General features: G+C 41.6%; 2 protein-coding genes across 4 annotated transcripts in view; one reads left to right on the top strand and one right to left on the bottom strand.

The window, feature by feature from the left end:
* On the top strand, positions 1 to 26518 carry HEXB (hexosaminidase subunit beta). Of its 2 annotated transcripts, XM_033086228.2 has the most exons (15): positions 1 to 358; positions 452 to 609; positions 3901 to 3966; positions 4735 to 4781; positions 4978 to 5088; positions 7599 to 7700; positions 9277 to 9406; positions 10084 to 10264; positions 11273 to 11359; positions 11938 to 12010; positions 12655 to 12829; positions 13562 to 13652; positions 14673 to 14777; positions 18753 to 18859; positions 26051 to 26518. In XM_033086228.2, exons 1-14 carry the CDS (start codon positions 66 to 68, stop codon positions 18814 to 18816), a joined length of 1683 nt encoding a protein of 560 aa, XP_032942119.1. In that variant the 5' UTR covers positions 1 to 65; the 3' UTR covers positions 18817 to 18859; positions 26051 to 26518. The 2 variants fall into 2 exon arrangements, with proteins under 2 accessions (XP_032942119.1, XP_032942118.1); XM_033086227.2 differs by lacking the exon at positions 26051 to 26518 and having other exon boundaries at positions 18753 to 18941.
* Positions 19075 to 27965, bottom strand: part of GFM2 (GTP dependent ribosome recycling factor mitochondrial 2) — a 21414-nt gene continuing 12523 nt past the window's right edge. The window contains exons 13-22 of one of the 2 annotated variants that reach the window (XM_033086224.2): positions 27397 to 27545; positions 26837 to 26977; positions 26657 to 26756; positions 25934 to 26123; positions 23344 to 23420; positions 22725 to 22863; positions 22420 to 22605; positions 20831 to 20946; positions 20410 to 20592; positions 19075 to 19959 (exon numbers count right to left, since the gene is read on the bottom strand). In XM_033086224.2, the coding sequence (XP_032942115.1) occupies positions 19831 to 19959; positions 20410 to 20592; positions 20831 to 20946; positions 22420 to 22605; positions 22725 to 22863; positions 23344 to 23420; positions 25934 to 26123; positions 26657 to 26756; positions 26837 to 26977; positions 27397 to 27545 (1410 nt within the window). In that variant the 3' untranslated portion in view covers positions 19075 to 19830. Of the gene's footprint in view, positions 19960 to 20409; positions 20593 to 20830; positions 20947 to 22419; positions 22606 to 22724; positions 22864 to 23343; positions 23421 to 25933; positions 26124 to 26656; positions 26757 to 26836; positions 26978 to 27396; positions 27546 to 27965 lie in introns of those variants that run through there. The other variant, XM_033086226.2, reaches the window with a different exon arrangement.

Genomic DNA, 27965 nt, shown 5'->3' with positions numbered 1-27965 from the left:
GGCGCCGGAGGCGGAGCCGGGCTGTCCTGCGGGTAGAACGGGCGGGCTGAGGCAGCTACCCCACTATGGGCAGAACCATGGGGCTAGCTGGGCTGGTGCTTGGGCTCGTCGTGGTGCCCGCCGTGCTGGTGAGCACCAACCTCCGCCACGGCGGCCTGCGGGCCGAGGCCGAGCCAGAGCCGCCCGGCTGGGAGCTGGTGGCAGACCCCGTCCCCGAGGACTCGCTGTGGCCGCTGCCGCAGTGGGTCCGCACGTACCCTCGCCAGCTGCAGCTAGCGCCCAGCCGCTTCCAGATGGTGCACGGCGCCGGCTCCTCGGCGGGGCCGGGCTGCGGGCTGCTGCAGGACGCCTTCCGCAGGTGAGCGGCGGCGGGGCCGGGGTGCTGCAGCGGCGGCCCGGGGATGGGAGCAGCCGCCTCAGGGCCCCGCCGGCGCCTCTGCTTCCCTGGCAGGTACTACGAGTACATGTTCGGGCATTCCCGGCGGCGGACGTGGGGCCGCAGGCCGCTGGCTGCCCGAGGGGAGCCCGAGCTGTTCCAGCTGCAGGTGGTGATCGAGGCGGGGGACCCTGGCTGTGACGGGCACCCGCACCTCAGCTCCAGCGAGGCCTGTGAGTACCGCCTCCTCCTTCCCGGCTTAGGCGGCACCGTTACGTGCTTGTTTTCCTATCACGTGTCCGGTGTAGAAGTCAGCCGGTTTTGGGGTGGCTCTTTTGAGGAACTGAAAGCAAGGGCTCTCGGAAGCGCGCTACAAACAGTTCACCACATTGGCGACCAGAAGATGATTCTTGCTCTTGCTGCCGTGGGAAATCTCAGCCCACAGTGAATCATGAAGCTCGTCACGTGTCGCGTATGATTTTTGCAGTTCAGCTGTCGTACAACTCACCTGCTACTGCCCTCTCTAGCAGCTAGCATTAGGAATCAGAGATAGCATAGTGTGCAATAGCCAGTTCTTTTTGGTGGGATCTGTGCACAGTCAGAAGATGGTCCCTTTCAGGGCAGGGTATTTATCGAGTGAAGGCTATCACTGCTTACCCTGTCTCCTAAGAAGTGACTGCATTCGAGTTGAAGCTACTTACACCGAGATATGCACATGGTATTTCCTGTTTTTCCAGGAAAACCAGAAAATGCTCTTTGAACTTGTTATTCATCTTGAATTCTTATAAATCTACTTCCTTTCTATCTGTAGATACAGGAAAAAATTTTAAAATATGGTGTTTATATTGGATTTCTTTTTCTGTGCTTCTTCAGTTCTGTGACTGAAGTCCAGAGTGGAGGAATACTCTATGTAAAGTACTAATCGCCAGAGAATTTCCTTAACAGAAATGAGGCTGAGCAATAATACTGCTTTATGTCTGGGCAGGCTAACACAAAAAAAAATGAACATATTCAGTTAATCAAGTCCTGTTTTGAGATAATCTGTTGTTTGGTATCCAGGATACAGATCCTTTAAAAAAAGATCCTTTTAATCTTAAAGCATACGTCTACAGCAGGATTAATTCCACCTGACTTGTGACAGAATGTGCTGATATTAAATTTACTCAGTCCTTTTAGGACACATAGCCAAAGAGTTCCGTTTTTATGTGCAAGTTTTTAATATGTTTCAATGCAAATGAAATCTAGCAGCAAAAATGCTAATGCTCTTAAAATTGTTATGCCAGTCAGGTTATTGTGCTGCTTTATTATTATTATTTGAACTTTGAACTGGTTTGTGGAACTTTAGATTTTAAACAAAGCTGACAAAGCTGGTTCTTGTCTTATGTCACGGAGTCTGTCAGAGCATGTGATTTTTTTAGGTTGCATTCTTTAGAACAGGCAGCTTTTTCGTTCTGCTTTAAGAAAAAAGTTTTCTTTTACAAATAACTTGTTTTCATCATATAATAAGCTGAGCTTTCTAGACTCCAACAAGTTTTAATTCTCTTGTTTTCATCTATCTTTTTAAGGGTAGAGATTCTGAAAAATTCTGTTATTGGTGACTTGCTGGTTTGGGTGGTCTGGCTTGTTAATAAAGATAATAGGGACCAGTCAGTGACTATCCTGTAGCAAGAATATAACAACTATAGGTTATCTGCCCTCCTGCCTGCTGAGTTCTTACCTGTTTGTGTAAAATGTTTCAAATGGCTCGTTATAAAATTCTCCCAAGTTCATGTAAGGTATGATACCTGCTTAGAATAAAAGTAAAACCCTGCTGTGTTGGAATTAAATCCTTGACAATTTATTACATTTTCCCTCCAGCTTACCTGTGGAGATTGCAGTAATCTTTTAAATTCTTACACCAGTATATGTAATCAGTGCTTAGGTTAACATGGAAGCTTGAGGTACTTTCTTCATGTCACTGAATGGCTTTTCTTTGGTAGTTTAGATTAATGTTTGAATTGTGTAAATTGTAGCCAACGGTTCTTTCATACTGACACAGATAAAATAAGTCATTGTACAGTAATTGAACCCTTTGATTTTTTTTCTCTGCTGTTTCAGATGTGCAATTATTGCTTTGATGTTTGAATAATAATATAAATCTATAGATTTATAGATGTAGTATATTTTTGTGCATATATATGTATGTGGTTTTTAAAAAGACTTAGATTTGTTTTTTCTCTAAAATGTACTGAATTACGTTAAATTCAAAACCAAAATTATTTTAGCTTTTTTTTCACTGGTACTTTGTACTATACTTCAGTACTCAAGGCAGGATTGTTATGGATTCCTTTGGGTACCATTCTTCCTTTTACTTACCATACTTCATGTCACTGCCCCCATACTGGTCAAGAGGGTGACCTGGTACCCTGTTGGTGCATTAGGCGCAGCATCACCAGCCAGGCAAGGGAGGGGGGATTGTCCTGCTCTGCTCTACTCTGCACTGGGGCAGCCTTGCCTCGAGTGCTGGGGACAGCTCTGGGTGCCACAGTGTGAGAGATGTAAAGCTGCTGGGGAGTGTCCAAAGGAGGGCCCCACAAACATGGTGCAGGGTCTGGAGAGGAAGCTGTGTGAGGAGCAGCTGAGGTCACTTGGTCTGTTCAGCCTGGAGCAGAGGACACTGAGAGGAGGCCTTATTGCAGTCTGCAGCTGCCTCAGAGGGGAAGCAGAGGGGAGGGGCAGGTCTTGATCTCTTCACTCTCATGACCAGTGACAGGACTTGAGGTAACAGCACAAAGCTGGGTCAGGGAAGGTTTAATCTGGATATCAGGAAAAGGTTCTTCACCTAGGCTGTGGCTGGACACTGGAACAGGCTCCCCAGAGAAGTGGTCATGGCACCAGCCTGACAGAGTTCAAGAGGCATTTGAGCAATGCTTTCAGGCACTTGGTGTGACTGTTGTGTCCTGTGCAGGGCCAAGAGCTGGACTCAATAATCCTGAGCTTCCAACTCAGCATATTCTGTGATTCTATATTCTGAATAGTAGCTTTTTTTTCTTTGTTAATAAGACCTTAATGATAACCACCTACAATATTATATGACAAGTTATATCTCTAAAAAAAGTATGTAACCATAAACTATATAAAAAGGAAGGTAGAAGGAGAAGTAAACTTTTAATGATTAGGTTTGGTTTAGCCACCCTTATCACATATGTCTTAAATGCAAAAACATTGTGTGTTAGATTTTAAGTCAATTGGGTTAAACTTTGCTGGAATTTTGGGTCGTGTTCAATATTTTAGCATTGCCCTTACTAAGCACCTTACATCTTTTATCTTCTTTCTGAGTAGCTGTTGACTCTCTGAATAGTAATTTGCTTTATGTAGAAAAACAAATGACAAATCATAGCATGCTATCACCATTAAAAGCAGAATTGGTTGGAATTAAATACATTAAGGGAGATGTGGCACTTGAAGAGTCTTTTTAATGCCTTTTGGCATTAACTTGTCAATTCATTCTTTCTTGATTAGTAAGCATTTTTTTCTTTCTTTAGACCATTTAACTGTAACTGAGCCTGTGGCTGTACTGAAAGCTTCTGAGGTGTGGGGTGCTTTAAGAGGTAAGATTATGCTTTTCACATTGAGCTGTTTGTTCAGGGGATATAAAAACTTCATGGCAGAGCAAGAACCAGCTGACCACTGAGCCTTGTCCTCATTCAGTACTTCGTTGGAAGTAAGCTTAATCAGGCCAGAAGGATACTCAGGTGTGTATCAGTTAGATGCCTGGTCCAGATGCTCAGCATCTCAGATCCAGCGGCACACTGTGAGTACATTATTGCTGTGCCTGAAATAGGCCAGGCCAAGCAAAAAGCTTTTTAAACTACAGTGTGAACAGATTATTTTCTGACCTATAAAGTGACATGCTGAACACATAACAAAGAATAATAATCCTGACATTTCCGTCTGCCATTCTTACTGGAGTGTTTAGTCTATATATTAGTTACCTATAAATGGACAGATTTTTCATGCTGAGTTAGAAACTTCACCAGTTCTAGAAATTACAGGAATAGATGTACAAGACCAGAAATTCCCACCTTACTCTCAGTAACTTTCTTACTGTTTGAGGATGAATCTACTACAGCTGAGTGGTAGCACAAGTATTCAGTATCTGTGTACAATAGAGAATTTCTGTGGTTCTCTCCAGATGTTTTTAAATGGTGGTGCTTGAGCAATTAAGGGAGCTGTGCTAAAGAGAAAGAAACTCAGCTACAAAGCATTCTTTCTAGCTTTGTGAATGCCTGTAAGTAGTTACAGTGTTGTTTGTAACTAAAATTTTAAGGGCAAGTACTGGGTTTTAATTGAGATGCCTTTCTTGGATATTTTTCCAGGTTTGGAAACCTTCAGCCAGTTGGTTCATGAAGATGACTATGGAAGTGTAAGTATGGCTATTAACTAAAGCCACTGTCCTGGTAACTGGGTGCTTTTATTAGAAAGAGCAGACCTACTAGTTTTGTTCAGCAACATTTCAGTTTGTTAAATATTTCCAATAATAATTTTCTGAAAAAGAAAAAGTATTTCCTGTTTGAAATTATGAATATGAAAATTTTAATTTTTAAATTTTGTTCTCATAGTTTCTTGTCAATGAATCTGAAATCAATGACTTCCCAAGATTTGCTCATAGAGGAGTCTTATTAGATACTTCAAGGCATTATTTACCATTGAAATCTATTCTTACAAACCTGGTAAGTATGCAGTTTTGTATCATTAATAATGAAGTCTTTTTGCTGTTGTGTTTTGGCCCCTGAAGTAGGAAGCAACTAGAGCTGGTATGAAAGAAGAACCCATATCCTCTGACTTTAAAAGGACAGAGTGAACTTTGCTGAGCAAAGGTCTGGAATAGGCTGGAATTAATGTAGAGAGGAGTCGAGTGGGCAGACACAATGATTATTGAATCTGTAAGGGTGTTTGTGGTACTTCAGATTCTCTCTATTTTCTGATGCCTAAACCAGCTTATGCATTATTTCTTGGAAGCATGTTTTGAGACATCTGTCTGTCATCAGGCAATACAAGGGATACCTTGCAATTTCTAGCTTCAGTGCCACTAATTTCGGGAAGACTCCAGTCTTTTGGAGCAGACTTTGGTATTCCAGCAGCAGGCTTTGGTAGTCCTTCCTTAAGCTGCTAAGTGCAAGCCAGTAATTAAGTATTACAGAGCAAGGGAGGAAATTCGAAATGTTCACTGGAAGCTACTGAAAAATAAGCTCAGACTAACCAATAAAACCAAACAAAATTTCCTCCAGAAAGCTTAAGTAAGCACATTAAAAATGAATGTGCTCCAGCCCTGATGGAAAGGTGCTGTAAGCTTAGCAGCCAGTGCAGGGGTTTTTAGTGTTTTGCACTCCCCATTTGTTTTGATGAAGTCCTTGTAGGAGGGATTATTTAGTTAGTTTAAGTGGAGGAACAGGTAGTTTCCTGTCTTGTTTCTGTCTTGCTTCTCCAAGATGAAATAATATTTGAAGTTTCCCCTCCATGTTGCAGAACTTTGAAAAACAGGTTTAAGATAGGCAGAAGGAGTGCACATAAAAACAGTCTCAGAAATTAACTGAGGTCATCCTTAACTATGCTCAGAACTTGTCCTCTTGGTATTTACCACTTGTTTTCACATTCAAGGTCAGTGCATGTTCAGCAAGTAATGCTTGTGTAGTGTTACACTTGTGACAGAGGGTGCTTCAAAATCTCAAATATCTGTGTCAATATTTTTTGTCTCGTCTAAAAGGGATGTCCGAAGAGACTTGCATTTCTAACCATTTTTCTCTTTCTGTAACTGCTGCTATTCTGCTTTCTTTCCTTAAATTGCGTGTCTGTCTCTAATACATTATCAGAGCTATAGTTCATGCTGTTTGCTGGTTTGAGAACAAGTATTACTCTTTTCCCACCTCTGTGCCTGTTTGAATCCAGACTAATAAAAAGCATCAGTAATCTCTTCTCTGATGTGTGGTGATTAGATACTTAGGGCATCAGTTACAGTATATTTCTTCTTTGTGTTCAACTGCTGCACTGTATTTCCAGGAAGGGCATCGTCCTTGAGGAAGGAATAGGTGAAATGAAAGTCCAGATGTGTAATTTTCTATGTAGAAGGATGGTATTTGTTAGAAATGCATGGCAGTTAAAACTTCTGGCGTGTCATGAAACAGATGAGATAAATTTGGGGAATGGGCAAGATGTGAACCTTCCTTTTTGTTTGGTGGGAGTTCCTGAAGAGATTTTATCACCTCTTTAAATGCACCTAGGGGAAAAAAAACAGGGAGGAATGGGTGGTGAAAACAATTGTATTGCGGCAAGGGATTAGGAGCAGCTGTGTTGCAGTCAATCATGAGCTTGGTCTGCTCACAGCACACCCTTCTAGTGACTAAAAAACCAGCAACCAGCATAACTAACTTAAGATATATGTTCAACTGTCCAACTGGAGTCATAATTATAAAATAAGTGTGTTAACATTGATCTTGACTATCTTCAGGATCAAAAAAGGGAAGTACTGACACTGCTATGAATGAAAACATAAAAGAAACACTATCTTTTGCAGAGAAAATGCATAGTTATTCTGAATCATTTTGAAATGGATTCTGCAGAACTCACTAGCAGGAATGGATGTATTGTCTAGTAGGAAACACTCATGGTGTTCTGTTTTTGAGTCCAAGGTATTTAGTTATAAAAGCATAAGCTTTTCTATTGGCTGAAATAACTGATGGTGCATAGAGAATTACTCACAGAACCATCTGTGTTGGAAGGGACCCAGAAAGATCATCAAGTCCAACTCTTAAAGTGAGTGGCCCATATGGGAGTCAAACCTGCAACCTTGGTATTAGTAGCACCATGCTGCAAGCACCTGAGCTAATCTCAGGGTATGTGTTCTGAAGTGGAAGAAATTCTGAAGTGTTCATATCAGTTCATATTACAATGGGGGTCAGATCAAGAGGTTGTTGAGAGGAGTGAAAAAAATGGATTGCAGAAAAGTGGAGCAGTGGAGGTATGTGCTTCTAGGATTTAGTGAAACATAGAATGTTTTTTTTATTTGTTGGTGGGAGGATTGGTGGGTTTTTATTGGGTTTTTGGGTGGTTTGGTTAAGGGTTTTTTTATTTTTTTAGTTGTTGCTCTAGGCATCCGGGATGTACTGGGACAAGACCACTTTTTTGCATAGATTTTCTGTGAGAATGAAGTTTTAACTAGACTCTATTGCATTATTTGTTACAGGATGCCATGGCTTTTAATAAGTTCAATGTTCTCCACTGGCATATAGTAGATGATCAGTCCTTCCCTTACCAGAGCATTTATTTCCCTGAATTAAGTGATAAGGTGAGTGAACATCATTGGAGCAGGGTGGAAGGGCAGAAATCTGGCACATATTTCATGAAAATAAAATGAGAAGCTTACCAGTGCTTGAGAACATCTGCTTTGGCTGATTGTAAAACAGTACCATGGGACCAGTAACCAGTATGTCCACATTTAGGATGGTGCCTGAGTTTCTGTGTGGACCATTTTTGAGACTTCTTTTGCATACACGGTATATGATCACCTTTGCTCCTGTGCAAATTTTCTGAATGATCCTCAGTGTTTGCAGGCTTTCAGACACTAATGGTATGCAAATAAGTAGTGAACACTGCTTGGATTTCTGTTGATGGGTTTTTTTTTAACTGGTTGACTTCTACCACTCAAACAAATGTAAGAGATTTTCCTGCCTGCTCTTGGCACCACTGTAATAGTACTTTTGCCCTGTCTGATACCTAGTTAGCTTTACAAAAGAGATCCAAAAGTGGAAAGTTGTTTCCTGAAAAAAAATGCAGTGGAATGTGTTTCTTTATTCCTAGATGCATAGTAAGCTTTGTTCCATTAGTGAGAGCCATGATGAGGTTCTTGCTCAATCAGGTGCAGTAGGAGCCAAATCAAACATAGTTAAGTAGTTAAGAATAGTTAAGTAGACTAAGCCTAAGTACAAGATTTGTGATTCTGTTTTAAAATGCTTGCTAGAATCTGACCTTCGTGAAATTTATGTTGGCAGTGCTTGAGCAGATGCTATGAAGGATTTTATAATTCAGAAATTGTAGACGTTGTGTTGTGCAGTCAAATTATATTGTCTAGTAAAGGCAAACTCTGTAGAGTTCTGTCATATATCCCATTGCCATTTTGAGAGAGGGAGATGGTCTTTGTCTCAACAAGCTTCTCTTTGAAAGGCTTCTTGTCTACTGTTTCCTTTTTTGAGTACCTCAGCTGTGGAAACCATTTTCAGATAAACAGAAGCTTAAGCTGCTATTAATCATGAAGAGTCATTATGTATTCTTACATAGTAAGAATAGTAGTTTGACTCTTTGGCAAGCATCTGTTTCACCAAACTGAAGTAATCTTGGTCATTGTCACATTTGTTGGCTGTGTGAGAGTGCAATAATACTCAAATTTAGTGTCACAAAAGAAACATGTCCTGGTGCTAAATTAGTCACTGTATCCAAACTAAGAAGCAGAGATGTTGGAACTTCTTTCTGACTTGGCAGAATTTTTCCATTACTCCTGTATGTTGTATAGCAAGAGCCCTGTGTTTCACAGCTGATGGGCAAAAACAATTTGCCTCTCTACAGAAGAATGGAAAACCGTGTCTTTCAAAATCCTGAAGGAAAAGAAACTAGCTTTTCTGCCTTTTCAGTAACTGTGAGCTAAGGAGGAATGGAAGGTCTCCTCAAGATCTGTCTCAGTGTTAAGTTTGTTGTTTTGGTGTGGTTTCTTTTCCTCTCCACAAGTTAAGTGAAAAGTTCTGTCTGAGCAGTTGATAAACCACAGCCAATTTGTAAAACTGCTCTCCAGTCTAAGTTAAGATACTTCCATCCAAAATTTTGTGTTCTGCTGGTATAGTGTGTTGTCTCTAAATGTGCATATTTTACAGGGGGCATACTCCTCTAATCTCATCTATACTCCTACTGATGTCCGTCTGGTGATTGAGTATGCCCGGTTAAGAGGCATCAGAGTTATCCCAGAGTTTGATACACCAGGACATACACAATCTTGGGGAAAAGGTATGCCCAAGAAAGTATTAATTGTTAAGAAACTGAGGTGAGTAGTAGCAAGAAAATTAATTTTTTAAGAAATAACCAATAAAGTGGTTTGGAAGGGTCTTGATAAGAGGTAAGAAAGAGGCACTAAGTGATGTCATGACCTTTACAGATTACAGGAAATAAAATTAATGAAGAGAGTTGGCATGTCTGTGCTTCATGTGTGTACAAGGGTACAGATACATTCTGCTTTAGACTTCATTCTGCCTTGAGCTATGTACCTCACACAGCTTGGGCATTAAAAAAGCAGAATAATAAAAAGTAAAAAGAAGCCTCTGAAGCACACTCATGATGTTTGGCTTTCTTTTAACTGGCTTCCTTCTGATATTCATTAAAGCTTTTGGTTTTTTTGTTCAGGTAGTTATCCAAGTGCTGTTTTCCAGGTATTCTGACATGTTACATATAGTAATGTGTGTGAAATCACAGATCCGAAAGTCAGAGTCTTGATTGTCAGTTAGAGGGTTCTTCAACCTTTTACAATTGGTCTTATTTCATCCTGCCTCTATTTGATTATACTTAAAATAGGTGAGCACTTAGGTCATGAATATTTATCTTTATAATATGACTAACTGCTTCTTCCTGCTGGCGAAGATAGCATTGCAACATGAAACTGAATATCACCTATTAATTGTTTTTATTAGGTCAAAAAGATCTTCTCACTCCTTGTTACAATGGAGGACAGCCATCTGGGTCCTTTGGACCTATAAATCCTGTTTGGAATACAACTTATGACTTCATGGCTAAGTTCTTAAAAGAGATCAGCAGTGTATTTCCAGATGAATTCATTCATTTGGGAGGAGATGAAGTGGACTTCACTTGTTGGTATGGCGACAATTCAAGGAACAAATATCTACCACCTCCTAAACCTGTCCACCTCCATCAGTTACGGAGCTCAGTTGCATAAGACAGTTTTCACTGCATAACCTAAAGATCTCCCATCCTACCTCTGTAACTATTTACAGGCAGATAATTTTGTGATCCTCAAAAAGCAACTGATGTGCAGAATTTTGCTCTGACTGGTAGTTTCATAAATATTCAGATATTTCTTTATGAAAATTACCCTGGCAGGACAGAGAACTAGTATGTTAGCAAAGTACTAGATAAGAAAATTAATATTTAAATTGTTTATGTTAAAGTAGATGTTTACACTGAGTTCTGCCCACTGGAAAGTCTGGTAACTGTAAGAATTACCAAATAGATTAATGTGTGTTTCTATTAGAAGTACAGCATGTATTAATTGTGTTCTTAATTTGGTTGTGGATGTTGAATATTTTGGAGTCTCTCTGCTGGAGAGACTAAGTAATAATAAAGAACTTGTAGCATTTCAATGAGTACTCAAACTGATCTAGTTAGTATTTCTACATTCTCTTTAAAGATCAAATCCAAAGACTCAGAGAATGATTTAATTTTTATAGAGAAGTAAAACCTCTTGGAAATGCTTTAACAAAAATGTTGGTTTGGTTTTTTTGTGGTAGAAACACGAAATTGTTGAGTTCTCAGACTGCTGATAACCTTGGCACAAAATGGCTGACATACCAGGAACCCCAATGCTCTTCAAGAGTTTGAGGCAGCCTGCTAGAGAGTGCTTCAGAAGAGTGGCTCCAGCAGATTTACCAGAGAATTAAGTCTATTGCCTCTATTTGAAATCAGGAGGAAACTCTTTCAAAATATCTGTCATGTTAACCTTCTGCTCTGCAGTGCATTCCAGGCTGTGGCATGCCTAAGGCGTAATTAGTGTGCTGTGCATAGGTAGAAATGATTGGGAAATCTGGTTTAAAATGTAACAAAAATAATCTTTTTTTAAAACTAGTTTTCTTGTTATTATTTAAGGAAATCTAACCCTGAAGTGAAAGAGTTCATGAAGAAGCAAGGATTCGGCACTGACTATGCTAAACTGGAATCTTACTATGTTCAGAAGTATGTTGTTTTTTTTAATTCTTGCTCAGTTTTTTTCACAGCCATTGTTTGAGGGTGATGTTGAGGCACAGATATGGAAGCTGACTTAATTATCTACATTATTTCGAAAAATTGCCACATATTTGGGACTGTCCACTTCATTTTAATATACTAGGTCTGAAGTTCATAGCTTTAAAATGTGGGGCTCAGCACAGATATGTAAGCTAGTTTTACACATGCTGTGAACGTATTGGGTATCTTAAACTAGGTATCTGCAATAGTGTCAGTACACAGGGTGGGGAGGAAGTTTTTGCAGACATTTCTTTCCTTAAGTAACATGGATTTAGTCACCCTGTATGAGTTACTGGTAGTTCTGAATATCAGTTTGTGTTAATGTACATGCACATTGTTCTACATGGTAGAACATGCTCTGCAAGACAGCACTGAAGGCCAAAACCAGAACAACCTGCTTTTTCTTGGTCCCTTATGCAGTGGTGAGGAAGGTCTGATGTGCCTTGGGCTAGAAAATGTTGCTACTTTTGAGTGCTTGTACTTAGCTCATTGAAGTTCACAAACCTGATCTTGTTTCTAAATTCTAGCATTTTGGACATTGTTTCCTCCTACAACAAAGGACAAATGGTCTGGCAAGAAGTGTTTGATCACAAAGCACAGGTAAGATGGAAAAATTAGTAAGGTACTCTTGCGTAACAGCACAATATTGTGTGAGGCTTCCAAAGCAGACTATTAAATAGATCTGGCATTGTCGCTTAAGAGTTAAAACAAGACTGCTGACATCAGCAAGTTTCTCCATACATGGGTAATTTCAATCCATTGAAATTATCATTTGTTGAACGTGTAATAGATGAAACAGGAACACCAGCATTGGAGTGCTTTTTAAAGGTGAACATAGTTAATATAATACGCTTTAAAACATCAGAGTAAAAAAGCTAGAAGAGTTTCTATGAGTTTTCTTTGGGTTTTTTTGTCATGTAACTGTGTCTCTGGTATACTAACACCAAATACTCAGCTTTTATGATCTGGTCAGATACGTGGTGCATGTAGGAATCCTATTAGAGCATTAACTGTCTATAGTGTAATCTAGGCTTCACTCTAGTTGAGTATTTAAAACCAGCAAAGACTTAATCAGCTTTTGACTTGGCGGGGGAGGGATGACAAAAGGTAGTTTCCAAAATGTTCTCTTCAAAACAAAACGGAGTTTTGAAATCATGATCCTTTTCCTTGATAACAGCTCTTAGGATTTACATTAATGGTTTTGGGTTAAGTTGATTAATTTATTTTGTCTTTTCCTCTTTTAGCTGAAACCAGACACCGTAGTTCAAGTGTGGATGGCAAATAACTACGCTCATGAACTGAGCAGAGTCACTGGAGCTGGGCTCACTGCTGTCCTGTCAGCACCCTGGTACTTAGACTACATTAGTTATGGGCAAGACTGGAAGAAATACTACACTGTTGAACCGCTTAACTTCCCTGGTTTGTTACTTTTTTTTATGTGCATGAAACTCTTTGGTTTATGGTACGGTGAAAATGGAAAAAATAGGGCTGTTTAGAGTGGCCGTTCCATCACTGTGATTATAGTATCATCAAAGGAATTATGGTCAGCTAGAACTCTAGAAAACTCTTAAATTAAAAAAAAAAGAAACTGCATTTCTCACAGGGAGAGGTTTTACCTTCCTCAAGTGTAAGACAGAATGCTGGACTAGTTGGGCGGATGCTTTAGGAACAGAGCTGTGCAAAATGGCTGTAGGTAGACAGATGCTGAATTTATATTACCAGGCTTCTTAAGTGTTAAACTAGTCTAGAAAAAGACATGTTCTGTCCCTGTATCTAAAGTTGATACAAACATGCTTTCCATGGGGCTTTCATTTTGTGCAACTGAGCTCTCAGAGCTCATTAAGGAGAATACCTGACTAAGTAGTTTTTTTCAAGGAATGTTCTGCATGTGATAGAATTAACAGTTTCCATCAGGATTTAAATCTCTTCAGAGCATAAAAGGTAAAATCCTTTCTGACAGAGCAGACAAATGGCTTTTCTGGGCAAATGGCTTGGTGATTCTCACATTCAGTTACAAGACTACCAAAATCTAAGTTAATGTTTAGCATAAGTATTTTATATGAAAACAAGAGAGCATCAGTCCTAGCTAATTGTTGATACACGCCCATCTTCTGGACAGGGAGAAATGCTGACTTTCTGCTTTGAATTCAGGATCTGAAAAACAGAAGAAACTTCTAATAGGTGGAGAAGCCTGCCTGTGGGGGGAATTTGTGGATGCAACTAACCTGACACCAAGATTATGGTATGGACTGCTTTAGCATTAGATTTTAAAAAGGCAGCTAAAGGAAGCATTAATTAATCCCACAGGACTGTATGCTAGTGGTAACAGTGCTCTGTACTGAACCTAAGCAGCTATGAAAATTACAGTAATTTCACGAATACAAGCCGCACTATTTTGACTAAAATTTTGCTCCCACACCGGAAATGCAGCTAAGACCCAGGAGCGGCCAATATGTGAATAATTTTCTGACATTTCCAAGCCCAGAAGTGGAAACCGAGGTGCTGAGTCGAGCAACCTGCCAGTAAAAGCCAGCATTTCGCGATTGTTACAAATTCTTACTCTGTTGCGCCACGGGTGGAGCCTGGCTCCCTGCAGGCAACACAGGGGCAGCTCCCTCCTTCCCTCCTCTCCCACAGCCCGGGGAGAGACGGGGGGGGCCCCATGCTGCCATCGCCGCGGCCCGGGGGGAAGGCGGGGGCTCCGTGCCGCCATTCCCGTGGGGTAAGCAGGGGGCTCCTGTCCCCGCCTGCCTCAGCAGGAGCAGGCAGGCTCCGTCCCCGCCCGCCGCCGCGGGAGCAGGGGTGCTCCGTCCCTGCCTGCCACCACAGGGCAGCGCCGGGCTGGTGTGACTGAGCCCAGTGGCAGCGGCGGCTGGCCCCCAGTGGCCCTGCCGAGCAACAGCGCCGGGCTGGGCCACCTGGCCTCGTCGGCAACCCCGAGCAGGCCGAGCCTGCACAGCCTTAGCTCAGCCAGTAACCCCCGCCATGCCGTGATTCTGTTACTATTTGGCAACTTTGTTGCACGCGGGTCCTCACTGCGAACGACAGAGCGGCTTACACTCAGGTGCGGCTTATTTATGGACAAAGAACAAAATGTTTGCCAACACCCAGGGATGTGGCTTAATGTCCGTGCGGCTTGTATTCGTGAAATTACTGTAATGTTTCTGAGTATTAAAGTATTATATTAGACCTGGTATTTTAAAAAATTATCCATTCTAGGTTATAGACCATAGCTACTCTGAAAATTAGTATACCTTTACAGGCCTCGAGCAAGTGCTGTTGGGGAAAGACTCTGGAGTAGCAGCAATGTGACCAACTTGCAGGATGCCTACAAAAGGCTAACTAATCATCGATGCCGCATGCTCCGGTAAGATTTAGTAGCTACAGTGTATCTTGGTTCTCAAGTTTTATAACCAGTGGAATAAAGACACAGGCATAAATTGCTGGTCTGGAGATGAAGGGAAGAGAGCTAGCAATTTAACCTGACTGTAAATGCAATCCCATTTGGTTTTGTGTCTACAGAAGAGAAAGACAGATGCATTAACACAGTAGGTCTGGACAGTTTTGCAACTAAAATTTTCAGACCTCACTTTTTTCAGTGAAATACTAGGATTCATCTGTGTTTCTCTTTCCTGTTAAGTAAAAACTAACACCATGATTGACTTATTTCAGATAAAAATTATATTAAAGGGTATGTGGGAGGAGTACACTGACAGAAGGAAGAGCAGACTTCTAAAAAAAAAAAAAAAAGTGGTGTTATTTATTTATTATGAATAATAATTAAAGACCTGCAGCAGGTAATCAATTGGAGCTCTGAGAGTTGAGGGGTTTTTTTACATGAGAGTTGAGTTTGGGCAAGCTATTCTTTCACGTATTGCCTTACTTCAGGGGCTGAAAGGGGTGGATAAGCAGTCCATGACCAATTTTCATTCATTTATGAACTGACTTTGTTTACAGTAGTTATAGCACATTCTTTTCCCAGTTTTTTGCTAAAAAGTACCTAGACAAGTTACTGGTTATTTCTTGCTATTGTTATTTTTGTACATTCACCGTTGGAGATATGAGTGATTTCTAGGTTTTAAGTCCAAGTTTGACTTCACTTTTGAAGTATTCAGTCAGATAGCTGAATAGTTGAACTGCAGCAAGCATGAAACATACCATTTTATTTTTCTACAGAAGTTTATGACAACTCATTGAAAATCTTAGCTCTGTGTGGTAGTAGTTCAAGGTAGATACAAATCAATTTTTTAAAGAACAGGATACAACAGCAGTTAGATAGCACTTGAAACTTAAAGTCTCTGCTTGTGTTCATGAAGATGTCTTAGCATGATTATCTGTTGGAATCACTTTAGTGTAGAGTATGTAGTGTATGTTTAGCTTACTGTCACTCTTTAATCAAGAGAAACTAAAGGACTTACAAGTTTTGACTCTGTTGGGTTATTTCAAGCTGGCTTAAAATAATTATGTAGGAAAATACTATATGTAAGTTGTGCTATCTCCCTCAGTCATGAAAAAAATAGATACATTAAGAGCGAGTTGACAATAGATGTTAAAAACAAGATCAAAGGTATTTCAGAACTTCTGTACTATTACAGTAATTTCACGAATACAAGCCACAGCAATTTGACAAAAATTTTGGTGGAAACCCGGAAGTGTGGCTAATAGTCGGGAGCGGCTAATATGTGAATAATTTTCTGACATTTACAACCCCAGACGTGCCAGCCAGGGCGCTGAGCCAAGCCCCTGCCAGTAAAAGCCGGCATTCCGCGATTGTTACAGTGTTACTCTGTTGCCCTGGCTCCCTGCAGGCAGCACGGGGGGCGGGGAGAGAGGTGGGAGAGCTCTCTTTCCTCCTCTGCCGCACCCCAGGGGAGGAGAGGGGGGCCCCCGCGCCGCCATTGCCGCGGCCCGGGGTGGGGGGGGAAAGCCTGCGCCGCCACTGCCGCGGCCCGGGGAGGAGGGGGGGAGCCCGCGCCGCTATTGCCGCGACTCGGGGAACCGATGGGAGCCCCACACAGCCATTGCCGCGGCTCAGGGAGGAGGGGGGGTGCTCTGTCCCCGCCCGCCACGGCAGGAGCAGGCAGGCTCCATCCTGGCCCGCCGCCGCCACAGCAGGAGCAGGGAAACTCCATCCCCGCCCGCCGCCGGCGCCACGGGCGTGGGAAAGCTCCGTCCCTGCCCGCCGCCGGCGCCATGGGCGCGGGAAAGCTCCATCCCCACCCACCGCCGCTGCCGTAGGAGCAGGGGAAGCTCCGTCCCTGCCTGCCACCGCGGGGCAGCGCCGACCCGGGGTGACCGAGCCCAGTGGCAGCGGCGGCCGGCCCCAAGCCCAGTGGCAGTGGCAGGTGGCGCTGAGCAGCGGCCGGCCCCGAGCCCAGTGGCAGCGGCAGCTGGCCCCGAGCCCAGTGGCAGCGGCGGCCAGCCCCGAGCGGCGGCCGGCCCTGAGCCCAGTGGCAGCGGCAGTCAGCCCCGAGCGGCAGCGCCGGGCTGGGCCACCTGGCCCCGTCAGCAGCCCCTAGCAGGCCGAGCCTGCACAGCCTTAGCTCAGCCAGTAAACCCCGCCCTCCCGCCGTTCTGTTACTAATTGGCAACTTTGTTGCACGCGGGTCCTCGCTGCAAACGACAGAGCGGCTTTTATTTGGGTGCGGCTTATTTATGGACAAAAACCGAAATGTTTGCCAACACCCAGAGATGCAGCTTATACTCAGTGCGGCTTGTATTCGTGAATTTACTGTACTCAGCAGCATGGTGCATCTCTTGGTGGGGCTCAGGAAAACACTGCTACAACTGAACAGTTAAGTGTACAGTGGCTGTACCACTAGGATTAGAGTTTTACAGTGAACTGTGCTGTTCCTCGACCTGGTTGACTCTGCTGCTGCATCTGCATCTTCTTCCTTAACTCTGGTACTTGTATTGCTACACAGGGAGCTGGTCCAGATGACAGCAGCTGCTCTGGTAGTGCTGGCATGAGAGATGCAGGGGCAGACTAAGAACTACTCCCTGTACTTCTTACACATATTTAGCAATAGAAAGTAGTCTAAGAAAAAACTGTTTGGCTGGCTTAGGATGAACAATTCCCCTTAGAAAGTAACTACCTTAATAAAAAAATACATTCTCCTGAAATGGTTCTTTTTATACAGGCTTTGAACCTGAAAAACACTAGAGAAACCATTCCCTTTCCATTGATGAAATGAAAGTTCCATGGAGCTGCAGTTGTTGCGTTTCATGTATATGGGGCTTCCTCAAAGACCTGACTTACTATTCATGCTGCTGTAGTCTTAGCATGTATGCAAGGACTGTGTTCCTACTAATGTTTTTTTCATTGCGTATGCACAGACTGTGGTAGTTGTACAAGGGCCTTTTCCAAGAGAACAAAGAGCTCTGGCTTGCTCTGCAGCTGGTTACAGGGAGCAAGGGGAATGGGTAGGTAGCACATTGTAATAGCTAGATCCTGGTCACTGGAAGAACAGTAACTCTGCCTATTGAACATCAAGGCCACTGCTCCTGAAATAGTACCGTGAATGCAGTAGGTACTATTCAGATCTAAACTCAGCTTCTTCTAGGGTGCAGCAGCCCAGATTGCAGAGGAATGGTGATGGGAGGAAGGAAACAAGATGGACATATATTCCAAAGACCTAGACACTAAGCCTTGTCTTTACTAAGAGTATGTCTTGCTTAGGGGCAGCAATCATTCAGCTGATATATTATTCAGTTTCTTCCACTGCTCCACTTTTAAACATTAGCAGCATAGTATCTATATCTTAAACATTTGTCTAATAGGATGTTGTTTACAACTACTTTAATTCTGAAACATGTTTTTTATACTACCTTATTGCAGCACAGTAAGCCACAGGGATTGGGGTTTTTTTAATGCCAGATGAGAACAGAATAATTTATGATAGTGTAGGCTGAAAGAAACCCTGAATACTACCCCCAGAATAATGAAAATTATGGAATTAGAGCTGCATTTGAAGGAAACATTGAGGTTGGGAGAGGGGAGAATGTGTAAATGTCAGTTGATTCATATTTGCCTTTCTTATGACTTCTTCTCATTCAAAGCAGTAGATTTTCTGGAACATCAAAAGAAGTAGCCCCTGAATTTAAGCATTTCAACATGTCTGCTAATAGCTTGGTGCCTCTGATTGAAACAGAAGTTCAATCAAAAGTAAAATCAAAAGCAGAATAGGACCCTTTTTCACTCCCTATATAGGCCATCTGTTGTTTCTTGGGAATAGTTTTGTTTATATAGTTATTAAAATAGATTTCCAGTATCTCTCTTCCTGCCTTTACAAGCAGCCAGTTGTTTGATTACAGTCATAACCATTCTGCTTTATTTTAACAGCCGTGGCATAGCAGCAGAACCAGTGTTTGTTGGATACTGCGCCCATGAAGCAAGAGGGCCCTAAGTGCTGCAAAGATTTCTTGTCAACAGCCTGAAGTGCCTCTGGGGTATGAATATGCACATGTGGTTTCATATTTGAATCAAGACCTAAAATTTACACTTTTAAAATAAAATTATTTTATAGCCGTGTTGGAGTAAAAATGATTGGTTTTAACCTTTCAAAAACGGGGATTCTTCACTGTGAAATCATGAAACTTGATCCCATAGAGTTATTCATTCCAGTTTCCTTACACTCTAAGTTTGAAGAAAAATAAAGCTAAGATGCTATTTAAATTAGGAGCAAACTCCCTTTTTTATTTCAAAGTATCACTTGCCACTTTTCCAGGTAACCAGGTAATTGCAACCCATAGTAAATCACAGCCATTACAGCTTAATTCATTAGTTTCTAAAGGTAAACAAACAAACAAATCATTGCTCAACATACTGCAGGGTGGTAGGTAGGAATTACTGTCCTGGAAAAACTGCCTTTCTTGTATTTTTTTTGCACAGATCTTACTTGATTTGCAGAAGTATCCATTTCACTTACTTGCTAAACTCTGGTTCATAACTGGTTCCTACCAGTAAAAGTAATACCTGTACAGTGTAAAGTGCTTACTAATCATGTCCTTTCATACAGCTGAAAACAAGATACAAAGTGCCAAAACTGTAAAGTTATTTCAGTGACAGACAAAAGTTTCACAAACTTTATTTACTAGATTACAAAAACAGTCCCAGTGGCACATTAAGGTGGACTTAGTGCTCATTTCTATGAAGATGATTTGCATGACTTCTCATTGCATATGGCCACAAGATAAGAATCTGCAAAGCAACAACCTGTGGTTGTATCCCTGCTCTGCAATCACCAGGTTATGCTGGCAGAGCAGTCTCTTGAACCTTCTTCCATGGACAAGCAGTGTCTGTTCATACAGCTGCTAACTCATTATTTGCCATCACCAGGTAGTCCCAGACAAACACACGGGCATACATACCAAAATATTTAACAGGATGATAGGAAAATACTGTTCCTAGAGAGTAAAGATCACACCAGTCCCATCCTCCTCTGAAGAAGTGCACTTTGCTCTTGACTGCTCAGGGCTTGATAACTGGCAAGCTCCAATGTGAAGGTTGCTGAGCCCGATGTTAGAGAACGCAAAACTGTTGAGTAGCCCTGGACAAAATGAAGAACACACATCACTCAAGTTAGAATAAGGGGAAGATAAGTTAGCATAGAAAGCTGCTTAGACCACAGAGAGTGAGTCAGAAGTATACTGCAGTGTACTAGCAAGTTAACTTTCCAATATAACTGTATTAGAATTGCAATACATGCATGAGACAATAATAATATTTTTTAAAAACTGCTCTCCATAAAACCTATTTTAGTAGTATTTACTACTTCTCTAACTTACAGCTGAATACATGCTGGTTTAGCAATCTGAATTGGGTGTAAAAAAGCTACTCAATTTGTGGGCACTTCCTTCCGATCTTCAATAATTAAAATACAGTTTTAAAAATCCATTCTAAATTTACTTATCCCGAACAAAGGAAAAGTAAACTGAAGCCAAATATTTTAAAGTTTGTAAAAAAGATCAGTTTTGCCATTGGTAGGGTAATCACATACCATCATTTCTGCTAGTGGAACAGTAGCGACCACAACTCTGTTGTCTTGACGAGACTGGATTTCCTGAATATTACCTCTCCGCTGTGCAAGATCAGCAAGTGCTGCACTGAGATGATCTTCACTTACTGTGATTTCTAGGTTCATCAGGGGCTCCAGTATTTGTATACCAGCTTTTTTCAAAGCCTACATGGAAAGGAAGCTACACTGATATACTCTTACGGGCTTTTTCAAATAAAACTTACATAAGTACTTACATCACTGAAGCTGACTTGAACTCTTAACTTGCAAAATTTTTACATTCTCCAGCAAGGGCATTAAAAGGACATGCAAAGAGGAACAATGCCCACATATTGATACACATTTATTTTCCCAGCAGTAGATCATGCTACTGTGTTCACAGCAGCTTAGAGTTTCACTGTACCTTTTGCATGCAACGGGAGACACAGGCTGATACCATTGTGTGTGAGGTGTCTGGGTGCACTGTCAGCGATTGCACTGTCACATCTATATCTTGAACTGGGAAACCAAGCAGAGGTCCTGGGCAGGGCCATGAAGAAGAGATAAAAGGAAAAAAAAATCTTACTTGTTTTTCAGAAAATTATTAAGACACAGGCAAAAACTTTTCAGAATTAACTTGAAGTTTCTCACTTTGCTCTTTCCTTCCCTGTCCTCCCCCCAGGGGTGTGGCTACTGGTCATGTTCCCCATTTTGAGGTTTTGTCATTACCTTACTTTGCCAAAAGAGACAGAGGAAGGACAAAAGGAATGCAGATTCATACTTTCTTACTCCCTTTATCAAAAACAGATAATTTTCAGAACAGGAAGCTCGAGAATATACTCATCCAGACAACTACTACCAAAAAGTTATGTTTAAATACATTATATTATCTAAGCCTATTGTCTCTTGAACATCATTGAAAAAACAGGAAAAACTTTTATTTTTAACCAGAAGCCAGAATATTCTCTGTGTTTTCCTTCTGAACACAATATAATCACAGCAATGCCTGATACTAACACATAACCAAGACTCTAGGGGTAACTCAATTCCATAAAGGATAAACTAGCGTCCTAGGCAGATTACCTCCCTCCAAGCCAGGACTCTCAACCAGACCAAACTCTATTAGACTAGATGTGAGGCCTAAACGATCTGAGAAAAAAAACGCACTTCTTTTTAACAGAGAACATGGCCAGGTACTTTTATTTTTTTAAGTACTTAATGGCATCAATTTTAGGCTGGAGACAGCACAATTCTGAAGTTTCTTCAAGAAACATAAAGAAAGCGCATGGTTAAGAGAGTCCACAGCCAAAGATGGGAGATGTTTTTGAATTCCACAAAACAACCCTGAAAAATCACTTCATGCTGGTTCTTAAAGATAAATTCTCCTTTGTTAATCCACTACCTATTGATTTTACTGTAAGGCAGGTTTTTGCCCACAAGTTACTTCCTATTTTTAATCAAAAGTCAAGGACACTTTTAGTCCTTTAGAAAACACAAGCTTTGAAATTAGGTAAAGCTTTTTACTGAAAACTCATGGATTTAGCATACTTGAAAATCAAAAAAATGCCTTAGTAACAGTAATAGAGTGTAATACATGCTGGCCTATGGAAACCTCTTCTGTTATATTGTTATGCTTTACATGATGTCATCAAGTAAATGTCTTATCTCTTATATCAGAGATATAAAAAAATACGTATATATATATATAAGATATATATATATAAAAAATAAACCAAAATAATTCCAAGCTCACTGCTGAGTGACTGAGAAGACATCATCCTTAAAAGCAAACCAAAGGGATGCTGACTTCCATTCCTGCCATACAGAAAAAGGTGTTTGGCAATTTTTGTAGTTGAAGACATTTTGTAATTTTCCTTTTTACCTTACATATATCTTAGTCATATGTATATGTACTATCTTTTAGTTTTCCAGCGACCAAGCAGTTTTTCCTTCTAGAAAATTGCTTCTTACAAAAACATTAGACCAGTATAGTTAACATGGCATTTCCTTTACCTTGAATACATGAATTTGTGATTCCGTTTTCTATAGCTCCTTGGAGTTCTTTGGGCAGTGCTTCACTGACATTCTCAGCATAGCTGATGATGGGTTTTGTTGTTGCTCCTTCTCCTGACCTGGGCTTCACCTCTACCTCTGCAGTTACACAGTGTCGTTTATCACCTACTGTTTTGTCCAATATATCTGCAGGGGGAGGAAAAAAATAATACATAAAATTCATCTGAAAATTACTTATATATTGTTCAAAGTAAAACAAGCTACAAAACCAGAAACAAGATGTTCCTTCCATTCACTCATTTTACCTTTAGCTTGGGCAGCATTTAGGATGGTTTCTCGGTATGCTATTTGAAGAGGTCCCAAATAAGTCTCAATTCCATATTCACGTTTGATTCGGTCATGAATGATTTCTATGTGTAGTTCTCCCATGCCACAGAGGATAGTCTGGTGAGAAGATAATTAAGAGAGAAGTGGAAAAACATACAAAACTCAGGTTTTAATACAAATTCTTTAAGCAAAAACTTGTATGCTTCAAATTGTCTCTTACAAATGCTTCTAACAGTCACAATACTTCCAATTCTAAGGACCCTAGAGAAACATATGGCTTTAAGTCATCTGACATAAACATCATTTAAGTGAGAGAGTTGTTACCAGTACTGTGCTTGCCATAAAAGATAATCTTACCTAATCTCAAAGACTATGTAATTCAAATTCTTTTAAATGCCGAATTGTCAAAAACATGCAGAGCATGAGTTGACTTCCTCTGCTCTGTAAAGCACAAGTGCCCAAGGAACCTTGTATATGTATCATAGGAACATTCAGATAGTCCTTTTCATTAAAGAAAATCTCAATGTGCAAATGAACTAACTAAAGTGTGGTCTTGATGTTCTAAAATAATGCTGTAAGGTGAGCAATTTGTCTTACTTGTCCTGTGTCAGGATCTGGTTTCACTTTTAAACTTGGATCTTCACGCTGAAGGCAGCTCAATGCATAATCTAAGTCTGTATAGAAATATCAAATATTGTATCTGAAGTGAAGCAATAATTTGAACATCAGAGTAAGTGCCGAAGTAGCACTTTCCTCAAATCAATCAAAAGGGTCCTAGAGGAGCATAGATTTTGGCAAAGCCAGGTCAAATTAAAAGTAACCAGCAACTTAGATTTTATCCTGCAAATTAACTGTGCTACAGAGTGCTTGAATTTAATTATTATATGTACAGTAATTTCACGACTATAAGGTGCACCCTTTTGACTAAAATTTTGGCCCGAATCCAGAAGTGTGCGTTATAGTTCGGTGCGCTTTATATAAGGACAAAGTTCGGAAATTTGCCAACCCGGAAGTGCAAGCCACGAGGGGGAGCGGTCCCACAGCTGCGCTGGGCTGTGAGGGGAAAGTGGCCCCTTGGCTGCACCGGGCTGTGAGGGGGGATCAGCAGAGGGACTGTGCCAGGCTGTGAGAGGGGAGTGGCCCCGCAGCAGCACCAGGCTGTGATGGGGGGAGCGGCAGCAGGGCTGTGCCAGGTTGTGAGGGGGGAGTGGCCCCGCGGCGCTGTGGCTGGCAGGTGCAGGTGAGCCCAGGTACCTGCGGGGCCGCGGCAACGGGGTGGAGGCGGGGCCTCAGCCAGCAACCGCGCGGGGGGTGCCAGAGGTGGATCCTCACTGCAAAAGAAAGTGCGCCTTATAGTCCAGTGTGCCTTATATAATGTACAAAGTTGCAAAATTTGCCGACTCCCGGAGGTGCACCTTATAGTCCGGTGCGCCTTATGGTCGTGATATTACTGTACTATTATCAGAGTGATACTTCGGGCTTCTCTGAGTACAGACTGGAACCTGCAAATTATTCATGAAGTCAGTAAATAACTGATAAGAAAAATACCAACAGTTACATGATTTACTTATGTATTTCAAGATGAGTTTGACATGAAATGGTCCAAATGAAAATGTACAGTAATTTCACGATTACAAGCAGCATCTGCTTATAAGCCGCAGCTCCGGGTGTCGGCAACCTTTAAGTCTTTGTCCATATATAAACCACACGGGATTGTAAGCCGCACTGTTGTTCATAGCAAGGACCCGCGTGCAACAAAGTTGCTAATTAATAACAGAATCGCGGGATCTTGGGGTTTACTGGCTCGGCTCGGGCTGGGCGGGCTCGGCCTGCTTGGGGCTGCCGATGGGGCCATGTGGCCATGTCCCCACCTGCCGCTCGGGGCCAGCCGCCTCTGCCGCTGGGCTCACTCGCCCTGGCCCAGTGCTGCCCCGTGGCGGCAGGTGGGGACAGAGCCCACCTGCTCCTGAGGCAATGGTGGCAGGCAGAGACAGACCCCGTCCACTCCCGCGGCGTGGTGGGAGGCAGGCACAGAGTCCCCCTGCCCGCTCCTGCTCCCACGCTGCCGGTGGGAGGCGGGCACAGAGCCTTCCCCGCCTCTCCCCCAGGCCACAGGGCCAGCAGGAGGGAGTCCCTGCCTCCCCACCCCTCGCTGCCAGCACAGAGACCGCCTCCACCTGCTGTGCAACAGAGTAACCAATTTGTAACAATCGCACAATCCCGGGTTTTACCGGCAGGTGCTCAGCTCAGCACCCTGGCTTGCACTTCCGGGTAGGGAAATTTCAGAACTTTTTTCATATATTAGCCACTCCTGAGTGTAAGCTGTATTTCCGGGTTGGGAGCAAAATTTTAGTCAAAATGGTGCGGCTTATAATTATGAAATTACTGTATTTACGTTTTTTACAGGGTTTTGGGTTTTTTTCTGATTTCCTCATTATCTTAACTGCTGAGAAAAGGAGCAGAATGATGAACCAAGAGTTGAAACTGCATTCATCATATCTCACAGTCTTTGGGGGTAAAAACCAACAAAAGTAAACAAAAGCAAACTAAAACATCCAGACACCGCAAAATCAGTAACACCTTATAACCCCATGGCTCAGCCTGCAGATATATTGCTCCAAGTCTGTTTTCTACCTTACTCCATTCTGTCACAGTACACTGGTACTTATCCCTCCTCTTCACCCCCAAACAAGCAAAGCTTTGTTAGAACAAAGACACAGAATTTAAAGGGCATTTCCAAAAAAATTTCCAAATTTAATTTCCAGAATTACCAAGCTGTCTGATACAGGTATTGTTGGGAAAGACAGTAAGATTACAGGATTGTAAGGATGCAAGGATGTACCCCAACTAGACACGAAACTCCTGGTATATTATAAACTGCAAGTGCCAGCTGAAAAAAACCCCAAACATTTCAAGGTTATTTGTACTTGGGACACTATGTACAGCCCACCACAGTAACAGCAGCAAAACTCAGAATGAGTACCTCCATCCCTCTATTTCTAAATGAAGAACTACTACTTTTCTAGACACAAAAACCACTACTGCTTGACCCAGTAATAGCAAAGGAGATGGGCAGTCATGATCTGAAGTATATCATCAGTATAAAAAACACCAGAAAGCATCATGGTAGATCACTGACCATTAAGTTTGTGCAACTCACTCATCCAACTAGGTGACTGCATTGTACCTTGTTGTCTGGCCACTGAAGGTGGTTCAATGGTGCAGAAGAAGACAGGTTCAGGGATCTCAACACCAGCCAGCAGAAGACTGTCTACGCCACTCATAGACCTCTTCTTTTCCCCAGCATCCCTTCCAGCTCGGCGTGCTGCAGCGATGGCTGAAGCCTTGGATGACACTATGGTATCTCCAGTGGCACTCTACAGATCAACACCGAAGTGATGTAAAACAAAACAAAACCCCAAACCCCCAAACTCAAAATGTATGCCAAAACTGGTTACATTTTAGAAACTCTGTGCAAATGAGAGTCATGCAGGCAGTAAGAAATTATTAAACTAATAGAAGCAAGCATAAAACACATTTATTTAAACTTGAAACTGTTGCTTTTGGGTAACTGATTTGGAACATCATTCTCATTCCCCTTCCCCACAGGAGGTCTCTGTGACATTACACTGTATTTTTAGAGTTACAGTACTAATAAAAGCTCAAACCCTAACAAAATACACCTTCAGCTTTCAGTCCTTTCCAATCAGCACTGCAGCTTCCAGGTCAATTACTGATATTTGTACACTGTGGTATTTAATTTTAGGAGGAAGTACATCTAAACGTACTTCAAATAAAGCAAGTTTACATACGTCACCATAATCAAGAACACATCTGAGATAGAGTATCCCAGAAGTAGAAAGCACAATAGTGCAACAAGCTCCTTTACAGTATCAGTACTTTTCATTACCTGTTTTAACCCAACAGTCAGGGCAATGTTGCCAGGCATTAGTGATGGTATTTCAATTTGGTGATCAGCAAAAGGCAGGAGCAGCCGGCTCATTCTCTCTCTGAAAATTAAATTCTCTGTTACTCAGGACTTTAACAGGCATTCCAATGCTACATTGAACCACACCTCTATCTTACTCACGTGCAACTTTTGTTAATATTATATACAGCCGACTGAGGTTTCAATGAACCTGAGTAAACACGAACAAAAACTAGTGGTCCACGACATTTATCATGAAGAACTTTGAATGCCAGGGCACACAGGTCATCCTTGTACCACTGTCTGCAAATAAAAAGCACAACAAAAAACATACTTCTGGGATTAATCTACTCATACTGACATTTACCTAAATTTTCATTCATTTAAGAGGTGGTATGTTTCTTGTTGCAATGGTAATGGAGGCAGATTTTCAGTGTGTACCAAAAAATAACAATCTAAACAGTTCCAGCTCCAATAGGACATGCAAGATGTGATTCAGACAATACTAAACAGGATTCTTAAATCAGTGAGAACATCCTCAGATTAAAAAAAGACTTAAGAACTTCAAAGTACAAATTTGTCAATTGGAGATAAATTTAGTCAATTCCAATAGAACAGATCAAAGCAGGTTCAGGTACTAATGTTTTGTTAATATATTTCACTTTCTCCTTTTGTGTTTTCCTACTGATTTTTCCTGAATCTCCTTTTTTACCTGTACTTACAGAAATTCATATGAACGCTCATTAGGTGCAGGCAAGTACAGAGTAATAGCATCCAGTAATGGCTGCACCCCTTTGTTCTTCAGTGCACTGCCACAAAGGACAGGGACAGCCTTCTGAGCTAGTGTGATTCTGCGGATAGCACACTGCAACTGCAAAAAAGGAATTATTTTCTGTTAATGCATGATGTACAATTTACCTTAAGTTGCACTCCAACTATCAGATACTGCTAACCAATCCCCAAAAAGCTAAAAAGTATATTTGTAAATACATCACTCATCCAAACTCCTTTCACTGCTTTTAACAAGCTCCAAACCATAAACTCAAACATTTAGCTGCTAAAACAGAAGACACTGGTTTCAAGATTTCTAAACATTTCATACAGATCTGCTGCCTTGTTACAACAGTCCTTTTAATTCAGTATGTTGTAACTCACTGCTTTCAACATGCAGTGTCTAAAGATCCAACCATTTAAAAATAGCTGAGATGCTACTTTTGTCACAAACTGCACTGGATCTACCTGAAAGTTCCACTGACCTTTCCTTAAACTCTTTTGTAGCAGTCTAACTCTG

This window comes from Catharus ustulatus, chromosome Z (genome assembly GCF_009819885.2).
Source record: "Catharus ustulatus isolate bCatUst1 chromosome Z, bCatUst1.pri.v2, whole genome shotgun sequence".
In the NCBI taxonomy this organism is placed as follows: Eukaryota; Metazoa; Chordata; class Aves; order Passeriformes; family Turdidae; genus Catharus; species Catharus ustulatus.
This window is presented reverse-complemented; position numbering and strand designations above follow the sequence as displayed.